The 15,761-nt window shown below is 36.1% G+C and overlaps 1 protein-coding gene across 6 annotated transcripts in view; it reads right to left on the bottom strand.

Annotated features, from left to right (window-relative positions):
* The window catches only part of SNX13 (sorting nexin 13), a 152,372-nt gene that overhangs the window by 40,966 nt on the left and 95,645 nt on the right, over positions 1-15,761 (bottom strand). For all 6 annotated transcript variants that reach the window (XM_023732283.1, XM_023732284.1, XM_004377427.2 and 3 more), the window contains 3 exons: positions 9,869-10,062; positions 4,392-4,496; positions 3,311-3,443 (listed from right to left, as the gene is read on the bottom strand). In XM_023732283.1, the coding sequence (XP_023588051.1) occupies positions 3,311-3,443; positions 4,392-4,496; positions 9,869-10,062 (432 nt within the window). The remainder of the gene's footprint in view (positions 1-3,310; positions 3,444-4,391; positions 4,497-9,868; positions 10,063-15,761) is intronic.

Genomic DNA, 15,761 nt, shown 5'->3' on the forward strand with positions numbered 1-15,761 from the left:
AAAAAAAAAAGGTCGAGAAGGGAAAGGGTTGACATGTCGTGGGGTTGTTAACCAATGTCATAAAACAGTATGTGTAGTGACTGTTTAATGAGAACCTATTCATTCTGTAAACCTTCACCTGAAGTACAATAAAAGAAAAGAAATTAATAAGCATGACTACTTAAAGTTGCAGCAATGGCCTAAAGACCTAAACACTGACAAAGACAATAAACCTGACAGCTGTTTTTAATAACTGTGTTTCATATTATGCTCATCATTCTACACACTTTTTTCAAATGGTTTCAAAAGAGGGGTAGGCAATTTCTTAAGTTACAAAAGGTATAAAAGCTCATCAATTAGGACCTTGAATGTTAAAAAAACAGTGTCCTAGAATGACAATAAGATAACCAGGGGTTGAGTCGATTCCAACTCAACAGAGACCCTACAGGACAGAGTAGAACTGCCCCATAAGGTTTCCAAGGAGCACCTAGTGGATTTGAAAGGTCAACCTTTTGGCTAGCAGCCAAGGTCTTAACCACTGTGCCACCAGGGCTCCACAATAAGATACGTAACTATATAATTCCAAACTACAATCAATGATTTCCAATGTGAGACATCATTCAATGACTGATACCTATCTAAGACAAGTACATTTACCTTCAGATCAAAACCAGTTCCAGAAAAAAAAACTTAAAAAAAATTAACTTTTAAACTACTTTATGTTTAAATAAGTATGAGGTTTTAAGAAGTCTGAGATGGCTTAAAAATAATTTGCGTCTATTAATTACAGGCAGGAAGACAGACTGTCTGGAAAGAGATGAATGGAAGCTAAAAATCAATTTAAAAGACATGCAAAATCAAAAACTATTCCCAGACAGTATGTAGCTAATCTATCACCATCTTAAATTATATATTACTTAGAAGCTCACACACTTAGTTGATTATGACTCAACTTATCTTCTTTCATTCTGTGTCATATATCAAATCTATTTCATAAATACTAGGAAATTTCTAAAACAGATAAAATTAATATAAACAGTGCAGACATTTACAACAGTAACAGCACATTTTTCCCAACAAAAACAGTAAATACAGATATACTATTTTTAAATTAGAGATACACTGAATTTTACTATTTAGCTGCCACAGAAATACTTTTTGAAAAACTTCCTTAATTATGTAATCAAATCCAGTTAATAGAGTATTATTCCAATTTTACAAATAAATAAACCACAGAGTATTAATTTTAAACCCAAAGTATTAGATCAACAATCAATATAAAAGTTACTAAAACTGAAATGCAATCTTCTGTAACTAGATTTCTTAGATTATTATTTAAAAAGTAAAATTTCCCCGGTGTAGGCTGAGGGGGGAGTGGGCGGGGGGAGGGGGGGAAGAAGGAGAGGAGGCTGGGTAGCTTCTATAACAAAGGTATGTTTACAATAGTGCTCACTACCTAATAAATTGTATCTCCATTTCTAAGTGGTCTTGTCCATAAAACCTAATCATAAATAAATGGTCAGAATTAAAGCACTCAAAATAATTATGTAGTCAAATCTTTACAATTTAATTTCATTTACATTTGATCAGTAAAACATACCAGAAAGTTTATCAAGCCCTAGATAATTCGAGTTTAATGCTTCTGAATCGAATCACAAGTAAAATGGTTACTGGGCCTAAGAATCTGGAGACTTCGGCTCTAAGGGCTGCCTCTTCCAGTATTCTTAATATAACTATTTACTAATAACAATAAATAATATTTATGTTTTATTATTTTCATACATATATTTCTATTTAAATATCACAATGACTCTGAGGTAAGATATTATGATGAGAATATTACTCCAGATATACAATTAAGAGAAATGAGGCTTAAAGAAATTAAGTGGTGGCCAACACCACACAGGGGATAAGCATAGAGTAGTAAAACCCAACTATTCTGACTCTTAATGTCTGTTTTTCTCACTGTGACAGGCTGAGAGGTCTCAGTATCCTCACTGGAAAAAACTGAAAGGTTATAATAAATGACCTGAGGCTTCTTAAAGTCTCCCATACTGTGCAGGATTTGGAAAAGGATATACTTAAATAGAAAAACTGTAGTTTTTTTTTAATAGTGCTTTATAGTTTATGCTAAACTCCAAGTCATTACTTATCTCATTTAATTTCAGAAATCCTACTGTTACTCTCGTTTAATCTTTTCAATAAACCTATTGTTAATCATGAATATTATTACTTACTAGCTAAAAGAAAACTACCATAAAAATATCTGGATGACACACCTCAAGATCACATTCTTCTTTAAGAATTCAAAGCTTTGCCTGGGGACCACAGTGTCAGGGGACATTTAGACCACTTAGCATAACATAGTTCATAAAGAAAATGTTCTACATCCCACTTTGGTGAGCAGCATCAGGGGTCTTAAAAGCCTGCAAGAGGCCATCTAATACATCTATTGGTCCCATCCCACCCGGAGCAAAGAAGAATGAGGAAAACCAAAGACAGAAAGAAAATATTAGCCCAAAGGATTAAAGGACCACATGAACCAGAAGCTCCACCAGTCTGAGACCACAGGAACTAGTTCACAATAACTAGATGGTGCCTAGCTACCACCAAAGACCACCCCGACAGGGATCACAACAGAGTCCCAGACACAGTAAGAGAAAAACGTAGAACAGAATTCAAATTCACATAAAAAGACCAGACTTACTGGTCTGACAGAGATTAGAGGAACCTCCAAAACTATGGCCCCCAGACACTCTGCTAACCCAGAACTGAAACCACTCCTGAAGCCTACTTTCAGACAAAGATTAGACAGGCCTATAAAACAAAAAATAACACATGTGAGGAATGTGCTTCTTAGTGCAGTCAAATATACAAAACTAAATGGGTAGCTCCTGTCCAAAAGCAGGACGAGAAGGCAGAAAGGAACAGGAACTGGACGAATGGACACATGGAATCCAGCATGGAAAGGGGGAGCATGCTGTCATATTGTGGGGATTGTAACCAATGTCACAAAACAATATGTGTATAAATTTTTGAACGAGAAATTAACTTGGGCTGTAAACTTTCACCTAAAGCACAGTAATACATCAATAAATAAAATCCCCTGAAAATAAAAAAGAATTCAAAGCTTCTGTAGTTATATTCTAGTCTGTTACTACATTTTCAACATTTTAATTTAGTATAGTACCTAAACTTTGTCATTCAATTATAGATTTATGTAACAATTTATATTTGGGCTTCAAGAACATTTTGTATCTTGTTTAAAAGGTCACTTTTTTAGTAAGTATATATACAGAAATACACACACATAAAATGTGCATCGCCTTACCTCCATCACCATCATCTGATCCTCTGAAACTAGGATCTTTTAACATATCCAGCTCAGCTAGCATGCGCACATAAAGTGCATTCTGCCTGAAGGAAGGGTAAAATCTTTCATCTCGCAGCATCAATTCATATACCTTATTGAAATAAATCAAGATACTTTATTATCAATACAGGTAAATGTGCTTATTTTCACTAAATAAGCTTTACCCAAAAGTTACATTGAGGTATTGCCATAATGCATCACAAGCCCCACAGTTAAGATGTCAGCAGTAAGACTACCTACCGTATTTTTCACAAATAACATGCCCACGTAAATAATGCATCCATACATACAACGTGCAGAAACGACAATACTGAGTAAAACAGTTCTGCCATAGTGTAGTTGGCAAAAAAACATGTAACGTGTGCGTCATATGTGTAAAAATATGGTATATCACAACTAATAGTTTCCTCTGGTACCTCCAGTAACTAAATTACACTGAAAGGGTCCTGCTGTAACACACATCACGTGACAGCAGGCTATTTATAATGTTCTGAGAAGTAATGTTCTCCAAGAAGTCCACATAAAGGCTCCCGGTGCATATTACAATGAATTTGAGAGGCACTTTACTTACGCATTCATCAATACATGAAGTTCTAAGACTACAATATCAGGCTCTTCAGTCAGACTGAAATAAACAACCTAACATAAGTATTTCCCTCGTCTGTCAATTAAATAAACAATAAAAAAAAAACGGTCCTTTTTTTTTTTTTTTGGTAATTAAGAGATATTATTACCATAACTGGAGCCCTGGTGGCGCAGAAGTTAAGAACTACAGCTGCTAACCAAAAGGTCAGCAGTTCAAATCCAGCAACTGCTCCTTGGAAACCCTATGGAGCAGTTCTACTTTGTCCAATAGGGTCGCTATGAGTCTGATGACTTGACGGCAACGGGTTTTTTGGGTTTTATTACCATAACTTATCTTTTTAGTTACCACTCTACTTTTTAAATGTTTCAATAACCTTTTTAAAAACTAATTATGTGCACATAAAAATGTATATTTTTTCAAGAACGGTAAAATGGTAAATACTATATATAATACCTTCCTTTGAATGTCATCAAAGATTTCAGGGGTTGGATCTTCATGATTCAAAGTATCTGCTAATTTTGCTACCAAATAGTCATCAACAGTAACCCTTGGAGATGCCTAGCAAACAGAAAAAAATAACAGTAGTAATGACTTTTAGAATTTCCAAATACAAATTAATCCTTGTTAGTAGGATAAAGTAACAGAATCACATTATTAAAAGTAATTGGCAAATAAGAATCCTTGGTCTATAAATGATGCCTTGATGTTTAAGAAGACTGAAGTAAGAGCTAGAACCTTCTCTTCATAGTGTACTATGCAGTAGGCTGGCAGTTAGACAAACATGGATTAAACCTTGACTCTTGCCAAGCAAATTACTTTACCTCTCACTAAGCCACATTTTCTCAACCTGTAAAATGAGCATAAGGTTATCATAAGCATTAAAAGATATATACGTAAGATATACAGCACAGTGTTTAGCACTTAGGAAATAGTTATTAGGAGTTAATTAATGTGTAGTACCCATACTACTGAATGTGTATTAAAATAACTGCCAAAAGAGTAAGCTGTTTGTGACTTATCATTTGACAATACAGCAACAATCCTTTTAAATGGCCTTTAAAACACAGTGCTCTATCCTAAATTTGGAGCCCTGGTGGCACAATGGTTAAGAGCTACAGCTGCTAATCAAAGGGTGGGCAGTCTGAATTCACCAGCCACTCCTTGGAAATCGTATGGGGCAGTTCTACTCTGTCCTGCAGGGTCTCCATGAGTCAGAATCGACTCAATGGCACTGGGGGTTTTTACCCTAAATTTGGTTTTATAACCAAAGCTGCAACAAAGTTCCAGTGTGATGTGGGCGGAAAAGGATCTGCAAATTTAACTTGTTCTAAGAATTTCCATTTGAAGATGCATAATATGATAGATACTACATGGAAATACAAAATACGACTTTTCAATGTGAAAAATTACTTTATATCTCAGGAAGGGGTTTCCCAGGACATGGAATGTCAGTCAGTGGACAGTCCTGAGCAACCCAGGACAGCTGAACATCCTAAAACATGACACACATCATTGGTTTATGTACAGCCCTCTTTATTTATAATTCCGTGATTTTTAAGGATGTAAAAAAGCAATGAACTCACCATCCATAGCCAGAGTTTAAAAACCTTAATAATATCCTCCATCTAACTATATTTTCTCCCCTGCTTCCAACATCTCATATCTTCCTATCCAAGGGAAACATGAAATCATCATCAAACTTTAGCTGTTTTTATCCTGTAAAGGGGAATTACACAGTATAAAATCTTTTGAGGCTTACTTTATTCATTTAATATCGCATCACTAAAATTAATCCAGATTGTGTGTGTCACTATAGTTTGTTCATTTTGTCTGATATATAAAATTACATTGTATGAATATAGTTATATTTAGCAGCTACATTATATTTGGGAGTATATTTCTTCATTTATAAAACCTAAAATAGTTAAAGCATTATTTATAATGATTTTAAATCTTAAAATCTTAAATTTACCTTCTTCTACAATTACCACTCTTCCCTTTTCTGGCAGCTCTCAACAAAATCAACTGTCCATAGAAAATAATCCTTTTTACACAGAGAATGTGCCTCTGCTGTGCCCTTAGATGCAACTCACATAAACTGGCAATGTAATTCAGCATCTATCATCTGAATTGCTTACTAAGAACTGTGCCCCAAGTTACTACTAACCTCTTTCCTAGTCTCACCTCATACACTTATCCTTTTATTTTCTCAGATTACTCACAATCTCATTTCCACTACACATGTTTATTAACCTCTGAAGACTGTAGTTCCTTGGCCCCTCCCTTTTCTTCCAGTTTGCCAATCCCCTCCTAGCCTCACTTTTTTCCCTACCCAGTCCAACTCACATGGCTAATCTTTTGAAATAGTCTAACACCTTAAAAACCCTTGTGACCCAACGTTTGTTCTATACTCATCGGGCAAAACTCCAACACTGGCTCCAACCTCTGCTCTGAAGCACAGAAAGCTGAATGATGGATAATACAAGAAAGTCATACAACTACACAGCCTGGATGCACTAAAACTAACTAACTGTCTGCAGCCTCAGCTAGGCTTTCTATAAGGCCAGTCAGCTTGCTCTCCCTTCCCCTTCAATGACTATATCTAGCCTTGGTCATTTTAGACTTACTCAAATCGTAAGTTATCTTATATCAAAAGAAAACCCACCATTTCCTATTTCATAGAGAAAACTGAGGACAAAAAGCTAAAAGTCTCACTTCAAGATCTTTGAATTTATATTTGCCCTTATTAGAATTCTCTTCTGACAGACTTTTTTTTATGACCGGAGTTCCTTAACTTTATTCAATTTTCATTTTAAATATGATCTGCTAAAAGGCAGCTTTCTTTCTCTAAAATCACTGCTTTATCTCAAGTTGCTCTATCTAAAATTGACACCTTACTCCCTTCTCCTTAACATTACCCTGCTTATTTTCTACTACTTCCTCACATTCTTATAAAACAGCACCCAAATATATCAAAAATTAGTTTATATTGTTGCTTCTACCCCCTTATCGCATATGTACATCTTAAATATGCTTGGTTTTTATTTTTTTTTTTAACTTTCTACAGAATCATTTTACTACACTTTTCTACTACTTGGCATGGTAAATCATTACCTTCCCCTTTCTATTAAGTCAACATTCCTAGTTTTCCTCCTACTTCCCTGATCATTAATTCTCTGAATCTCTTTAGACTTTCATCTTAGATGTGATTACTCCCCAGGATTCAAACTCAGCACACTTATTTTTTATTCAACAACACTTTATCTACCTTAAGTTTCAACTACCAAATATACTGATCATCACTATTAGCTCATCATCTCACTCTTTGGAGGTGATACCCAACTATCAGTTAATCATATTTTTTTAGATGTACCACAGACATATCAAATTCCAAAACAGACAAAACTGAATTCACCTTATAATATATCACCTTCCTCCATCATCACCCACCTAGTCATCCAGACAGCACATAGAGCTGTACTGTTAAACACAGTAACCTTTAGCCACATGTGCTTATTTAAATTACAATTCAAAATTCAGTTCCTTAATCCTATTTCAAGCCCTCAGTAGTTACGTGTAGCTAATCGCTACAATCATCACAGAAAGTTCTATTAGACATTGCTGACATAGCACATGATTACAGAGAAAAACTACACATGGAAACAAAAAAAGAATTTAAAAATATTAACAAGAGTTACTTCAGGGAAATAGAGAATGGGTGATTTCTATTTTCCAAATGTTTGCAATAAGCCTGTAACATTTTAATAATTAGAACAAAATCCATTTTGGACTTTTTTGGAATCATGTCTTAATAATCACTTTTCCTTAATCCTCAAACAGTTATAAGCACCAAAGTTATGTTGATTTTATCTCAAATATTAGTCTATATTCTTCTCTTCCTGTCCTTACACCATAGCCACTAGAGCATTCTATCCAAAATGCAAACCTGATCATGATTTCCCTCTGCTTAAAATTCTGTGGTATGGTGCAATGCAAATCATGATTCTTCTGGGATATAAGATCCCAAATGAGAATTTGTGAAAGCTAAGGATGTAATTCAAAAAACACAAGGTCACAAAATTTCAGAGTGGCTCCCCTACTTTAAAGACAGATTCATTAATCCATTTAAGTTCATTACTAGATTCATTAGTCTATGAAAATTAATAGATTCTATTAACTTCCAAGATAGATTCATATTGCTTATGAAATAAAATCCAGGTTTTTATTTGACCTCCTTGATTTGGCCTGTCTACTTCTCTGTAGACATCTTTTGACACTTCTCACCTTACACCTTAAAGGTCCACCAACACTAAAAACTGTATTAAAAAACAGGTTTCAACACATAAATTCTCTTTACTTTCTGCTTCCAGTATTGATGTATAGATAAATCAAAGTAACCATTCTGTTGAGAATAACCAGAAAAGCTGGAAAAAATATGTATTTTTAAAATTTGTTTGAAAATACTAGAGAGCTAATTAGGCAGTGCAAAATTACAGAACAAAAATCTGGCAAAGGATTTAGCATTTAGACCCATTTTTCCCATGGAAGTATCTGGTAATTCAGGTAGGTGTCTGAAAGGACAGGCAAAACGTTTCATGTACTTGAGGGCTAAGGAAAGAAAAGCTAAACGCTTGGACTAGGTGATGAAAAATTAGATCAGTCCTCAAAGGAACTGAAGTCAAGCTTGCAATCTTCTCAATCTCAGATGGGATTAAGGTGATCTGGGTTGCTAATACCACTAACCACAAGGCAAAAGCAAAGGAAATCCTCTCTGGAGGAAGGCAGTATTATCCAAGGCTCAAACTCTCTATAGTTTTTTACATCTAATGTACTACATTGAATCACAACTAACCAGGCATATGAGGAGACAAGATAAAAAAAAAATAAAGCTATCAAACACAGACATTAAAATAACTATGATTAAAATGCTCAAGGAAATAAAAGATTGAAGATTTTAGTAGTGAAGTAAAAAACACTATAAAAAAGAAACAAATATTACAAAAACTGAAACAAAGAACTGAATAAATACGTTTAATAGATTAGACACAGCTGAAGAAGAAATTTCTGAACAGAAAATATTCAGAATAATGCACAGAAAGACAAAAGAGAGCATTAGATACACAGAAAATGTGGTGAAAGTCTAAAATAAGAATAACTGGAATACAAGAGAATAAGAGAAAAAATAAGGAGCAGTAGCAATATTTGAAGAACTTTATAATGCTGAGCATTGTCGAAAACTGAGAAAAGACTCAAAGCCACAGATTAGGCAATAAAAATCTCAAGGAGGATACATAAACGAGAACCACATTAGGCACATCATATTAAAACAGCTAAAAACCAAAAATAAAATCTTAAAAGCAACCAGAGTAAAATGAGATTTACCTTTAAAAAAAACTGACAATTTTTATTTCTTCCTTAAATTCTGTCAGTTTTTATTTCATGTATTTGGGGACTTTTGTTGTTAGCTGCATATATGTTTATAATTATCATTCTAATGAATTGACCCTTTTCTCTTTATAAAATGTTCCTCTTTCTCTCTAGTAACAATTTTTGTCTGAAAGTCTATTTTATCTAATATTAGTAGAGCCACTGCAGTTCTGTTTTTGTTACTGTTTGCATGTATCATCTTTTTCCATCCTTTTACTTTCAACCAATTTGTGTCTTTGAATCTAAAGTATATGTGACATTGAATCTTGACTCTGTCATTTGTATCTGCATGAACTTTGTCAAGCTAATTCAGTTTTCTAAACATCAGTTTAGTCATTTGTAAAATGAGGATAATACACAGTAAGACTGTTGTCAGGACTAAAAGGTATGATGTTTGTGAGGCAGTTGTACTTGGCAGAAATACGGATATTTGCAAGTTTCACAATTAGTATCATTAATGATATTGCCAAAGAGAAGAAAACAATAATCAAAATTATCCTCACCTTTTCTGATAAATACTGTTCATAAATTCCAACAGCAGCTGCTCGTAAAAGACCTTTGGTTTGGTTGGTTTGATGTTTTCCATCTTTCTGACGACTTAATAAAACCTCTAGCTGCTGTTGGGCTGTAACCCGGTACCCTTCCACTGTCATCCAGAAGAAAAGATGTGCTTGACCTCCAGTTTGCTGCATGTAATCTACCAAACAAAATCCATAACAGCATAGATATTAAAGTTACACATTTTGGGTACATGTAGCCACAAGTAGGTAGGAAAAATTAAAGTCTGAAATATTTCAAATGCTACATTTTGCAAAAACTGGTTAAGCTAAAAAGACGAGTTACACAGGAAACACAAAATGAAAGCACATACTAACAAAAAAAAAAATTTTTTTCACGATTAAAACTCTGTTGTTATTAGGAACCGTCAGGTTGGTTTCAACTCCTACCGACGCTATGCACAACAGAATGAAACACTGCCCAGTCCTCTGCCATCCTCGCGATCACTGCTGTGTTTGAGCTCATTGTTACAGCCACTGTGTCAATAAGTCTCATTGAGGATCTATCTCTTTTTTGCTAACCCACTACTTAACCAAGCATGACGTTCTCCTCCAGGGACAGGTCCCTCCTGATAACATGTCCAAAGTGAGACGAAGTCTTGCCATCCTCTGCTTCTAAGGAGCATTTTGGCTGTACTTCTTTCATGACAGATTTGTTCGTTCCTCTGGCAATCCATGGCGCATTCAGTATTCAGTATTCTGCACCAATACCATAATTCTAAGTCATTGATTCTTCTTCGGTCTTCCTTATTCACTGCCCAACTTTTGCATGCATATGAGGCAATTGAAAATACCATGGCTTGGGTCACACACACCTTAATCCTCAAAATGACATCGTTGCTTTTTAACATTTTAGAGATCTTTTGCAGCAGATTTGCCCAATGTAATATGTCATTTAATTTCCTGACTGCTACTTCCATGGAAGCTCATTATGGATCCAAGCAAAATGAAATTCTTGACAACTTCAATATTTTCTCCATTTATCATGATGCTGCTTATTTGTCCAGTTTTGAGGATTTTTATTTTATGTTGGGTGTAATCCATACGGAAGGCAGTAGTCTTTGATCATCTGCAGTAAGTACTTCAAATCTCCTTTGTTTTGAGCAAGCAAGGTTGTGTCACCTGCATATTGCAGGTTGTTAACGAGTCTTCCTCCAACCCTGATGCTTCGTTCTTCTTCATATAATCCAGCTTCTCAGATTATTTGCCCAGCATACAGATTGAATAATTATGGTAAAAGGATACTACCCTGACACACACCTTTCCTGATTTTAAACCATACAGGATCCCCTTGTTCTATTCAAATGACTGCCTCCTGGTCTACGTACAGGATCCACATGAGTGCAATTAAGTGTTCTGGAAATCATATCCCTAATTTATGACCTATTCAGTTAAATGACTTCGCATTGCCAATAAAATACAGGCAAACATTGTTCCGATATTCTTTCCTTTCAGACAATCCTGAAATCAGCAATGATATCCCTCATTCCATGTCCTCTTCTGAATTCGGCTTGAATTTCTGGCAGTTCCCTGTCGATGTACTGCTACAATCGTTTTTGAATCATCTTCAGTGAAATTTTACTTGGATGTGATTTTGATACTGTTGGAAAATTTCCACATTCTGTTGGATCATCTTTCGTTGGAACGGGCACAAACATGGATCTCTTCCGGTCAGTTGGCCAAGTAGCTGTCTTCCAAATTTCATGGCATAGACGAGTGAGCACTTCCAGTGCTGCATCTGTTTGTTGAAACATCTCAACTGGTATTCCGTCAATTCCTGGAGTCTTATTTTTCACCACTGTCTTCAGTGCAGCTTGGACTTCTTCCTTCCATATTATCAGTTCTTAATCATATGCTATCTCCTGAAATGGTTTAATGTCAACCACTTCTTTTTGGCACAATGACTCTATGTATTCCTTCCACCTTATTTTGATGCTTCCTGCATCATTTGATATTTTGTTTATAGAATCCTTCAATACTGCAAGTTGAGGCTTGAATTTTTTCTTCATTTCTTTCAGCTTGAGAAATGCTGAGCGTGTTATTTCCTTTTGATTTTCTAACTCCAGGTCTTTGACATTTCATTAGAATACTTTAGTTTGTCTTCTCGAGTTGCCCTTTGAGATCTTCTGTTCGGCTCTTTTACTTTATCATTTCTTCCATTTGCTTTAGTTCAAGAGCAACTTTCAGAGTCAAACATCCAATCTGGTCTTTTCTTTCTTTCCTGACTTTTTAATGACCTTGTGCTTTCTTCAAGTATGATGTCTTTGACGTCATCCCACAGCCCGTTGGGTCTTTGGTCATTAGTGTTCAATGCACCAAATCTATTCTTGAGATATTCTCTAAATTCAGGAGGGACATACTCAAAGTCGTAGGTTGGCTGTCATGGACTTGTTTTCATTTTCTTCAGCTTCAACCTGAACTTGCATGTGAGCAATTGAACGTCTGTTCGGCAGTCGTTACCTGGTCTTGTTCTTACTGATGATATTGAGATTCTCCATCGTCTCATTCCACAGAGGAAGTCGATTTGATTTCTGTGTATCCCACATGCAACGTCCACATGTACAGTCACCTTTTATGTTGTTGAATAAAGTATTTCCAACGAATAGGTTGTTGGTCTTGTAAAATTCTATCATGCGATCTCTGCTGTCATTTCTATCACCAAGGCCATATTTTTTTACTGCGATCCTTCTTCATTTCCAACTTTTACATTCCAATCACCAGTAATTATCAATGCATCTGACTGTACGTTTGATCAATTTCAGACTACAGAAGTTGATAAAAATCATTAATTTCTTCACCTTTGGCATTAGTGGTTGGTGCAAAAACTTGAATAAGTCATATTAACCAATAGGTGCGTATATATGCACGGTATAAAAGCAAAGTCCTTACCTCAATCATGCACAAAAATGAAATAAAAAGGTTACATACACAGTGTGCTCCCAATACTCTTTTTTCATTGTTGTAGTTTAAATGAAGTTTACCTTTCAAGTTAGTCTCCCATACAAAAATTTACACATACATTGTTATGTGACCCTAATTGCCCTCCCCATACTGTGACAGCACACTCATCCTTTCTACCTCTGATTCTCCATGTCCATTCAACCAGCTCCTAACCCTCTCTGCCTTCCCACTTCACCTCCAGACAGAAGCTGTCCATTTAGTCTCTTCAATCTGCTTGAGCTAAGACGCACACTCCTCACAAGTATCACTTTATCTCTCACACTCCAGTCCACTCCCTCTCTGAAGACTTTACCTCAAAAACTGTTTTATTTCTTGGCTGACAGAGAATCTGGGGGCCATGCTTTCTGGGGTTCCTCCAGTCTCAGTCAGACCATTAAGTCTGGTCTTCTTACTAGAATTTGAGTTCTGCACCCCACATTTGTCCTGCTCCATCACAGTCTCTCTGTTGTGTTCCCTATTGGGGCGGTCACTGGTGGTAGCCAGGCACGATCTAGTTCTTCTGGTCTCAGGCTGAGGAAGTCTCTGCTTTAGGTGGCCCTTTCTTTCTCTTGGGCTAATACTTTCTTTCTGACTCTGGCGTTCTTCATTCTCCTTTACTCCAGGTGTTTGGGACCAAATAACGCATCTTAGATAGCTGCTTGCTAGCTTTTAAGACCCCAGATGCCACTCACTGAAGTAGGATGCAGAACATTTTCTTAATAGGCTTTGTTACACCAGTTGACCTAGATATCCCCTGAAACCACGGTCCCCAGATCCCTACCCGTGCTATTCTATCCCTCAAAGTGATTACTTGTATTCAGGAAACTTCTTAGCTTTGGTTTAGTCCAGTTGTGCTGAATTCCCCTGTAATGTGTGCTGTCCTTCCCTTCACCTAAGATAATACTTGTCTACTACCCAGTTAGTGAATAACCCTCAACCTCCCTCTCCACCCTCGGAACTACCAAAGAACGTTGTCTTCTGTGTTTAAACCTTTTCGTGTGTTCTTGTGACAGTGGTCTTATAAAATATTTGCCCTTCTGTGACTGACTAAATTCACTCAGCATAATGAACCTCCAGCTTCCTCCATATTATAAGAGGTTGCAGGGCTTCATCGTCGTTCTTTATCACTGCCTAACATTCCACTGTGTGGACGTACCATAATTTGTTTATCCATTTGTCCACTGATGGGCACTTAGGTTGTTTCCATCTTTTTGCTATTGTGAACAGTGCTGCAATGAACACAGGTGTGCATATATCCATTCGTCTGACGGCTCTTATTTCTCTAGGGTATATTCCAAGGAGTGGTATAGCTGGATCGTACAGTACTTCTATTTCTAGCTTTTTAAGGAAGTGCCAAATCAATTTCCAAAGTGGTTGTACCATTTTACATTCCCACCAACAGTGTATAAGTGTTCCAGTTTCTCCACAACCTCTCCAGCATTTATTATTTCGTGTTTCTGGATTAGTGCTAGACTTGTTAGGGTGAGATGATAACTCATTGTAGTTTTGATTTGCATTTCTCTAATGGCTAATGATCATGAGCATTTCTTCATGTGTCTGTTAGCCGCCTGAATATTTTCTTTGGTGAAGTGCCTGTTCATATCCTTTGCCCATTTTTCAATTGGGTTATCTGTCTTTTTGTTGTTGAGGTTTTACAGAATCTTGCAGATTTTAGAGATCAGACGCTGATTGGCTTTGTCATAGTCAAAATTTTTTTCCTAGTCTATAGGCTGTCTTTTTACACTTTTGGTGAAATCTTTAGATGGGCATAAGTGTTCGATTTTGTGGAGCTCCCATTTCTCTAGTATCTCTTCTGGTGCTTCTGCATTGTTACTTATGGTTCGTTTTGTGTTTATGCCATGTATTACGTCTCCTAGCATTGTCCCTATTTTTTCTTCCATGATCTTTATCGTTTTTGATTTTATATTTAAGTCTTTGATCCATTTTGAGTTAGTTTTTGTGCATGGTGTGAGGTATCGATCTTGTTTCAGTTTTAACAGATGGGTATCCAGTTATGCTAGCACCGTTTGTTAAAGAGACTGTCTTTTCCCCAGTTAACAGACTTCAGGCCTTTGTCAAATATCAGCTACTCACAGGTGGATGAATTTATGTCTGGATTCTCAATTCTGTTCCACTGGTCCATGTATCTGTTGTTGTACCAGTACCAGGCTGTTTTGACTACGTTGGCAGTATAACAAGTTCTAAAATCAAGCAGTGTGAGGCCTCCCACTATGTTCTTCTTCTTGAGTAATGCTTTACTTACTCGAGGCATCTTCCCTTTCCATATGAAGTTGGTGACTTGTTTCTTCACCTTATTAAAAAATGCCGCTGGACTCTGGATCAAGATTGGATTGTATCCGTAGATACCTCTGGATAGAATTGACATTTTCACAATGTCAAGTCTTCCTATCCATGAGCACAGTATGTTTTTCCACTTATGCAGGTATTGCTTGGTTTCCTGCAGTAGTGTCTTGTAGTTTTCATTGTATAGGTCTTTTACATCTCTGGTTAGATTTATTCCTAAGTATTTTATCTTCTTGGGTGCTATTGTAAATAGTATTGATTTGGTGATTTCCTCTTTGAGTTTTCTTTGTTAGTGTAAAGGAATCCAACTGATTTTTGTATGTTTATCTTGTATCCCGAATCTTTGCTGAAATCTTAAATTAGATCCAGTAGTTTTCTTGTAAATTCTTTGGGGGTTTCTGTGTATAAGATCATATCATCTGCAAATAGTGATACTCTGACTTCTTCCTTACCAATTTGGATGTGCTTTATTTCTTTTTCTAGCCTAACTACTCTGGCTAGCACCTCCAGCACAATGTTGAATAAGAGTGGTGATAAAGGGCATCCTTGTCTGGTTCTCGTTCTCAAGGGGAATGCTTTCAAAGTCTCTCCATTT

The sequence above is a fragment of the Trichechus manatus genome, unplaced genomic scaffold (assembly GCF_000243295.1).
Source record: "Trichechus manatus latirostris isolate Lorelei unplaced genomic scaffold, TriManLat1.0 scaffold00050, whole genome shotgun sequence".
NCBI lineage: Eukaryota > Metazoa > Chordata > Mammalia > Sirenia > Trichechidae > Trichechus > Trichechus manatus.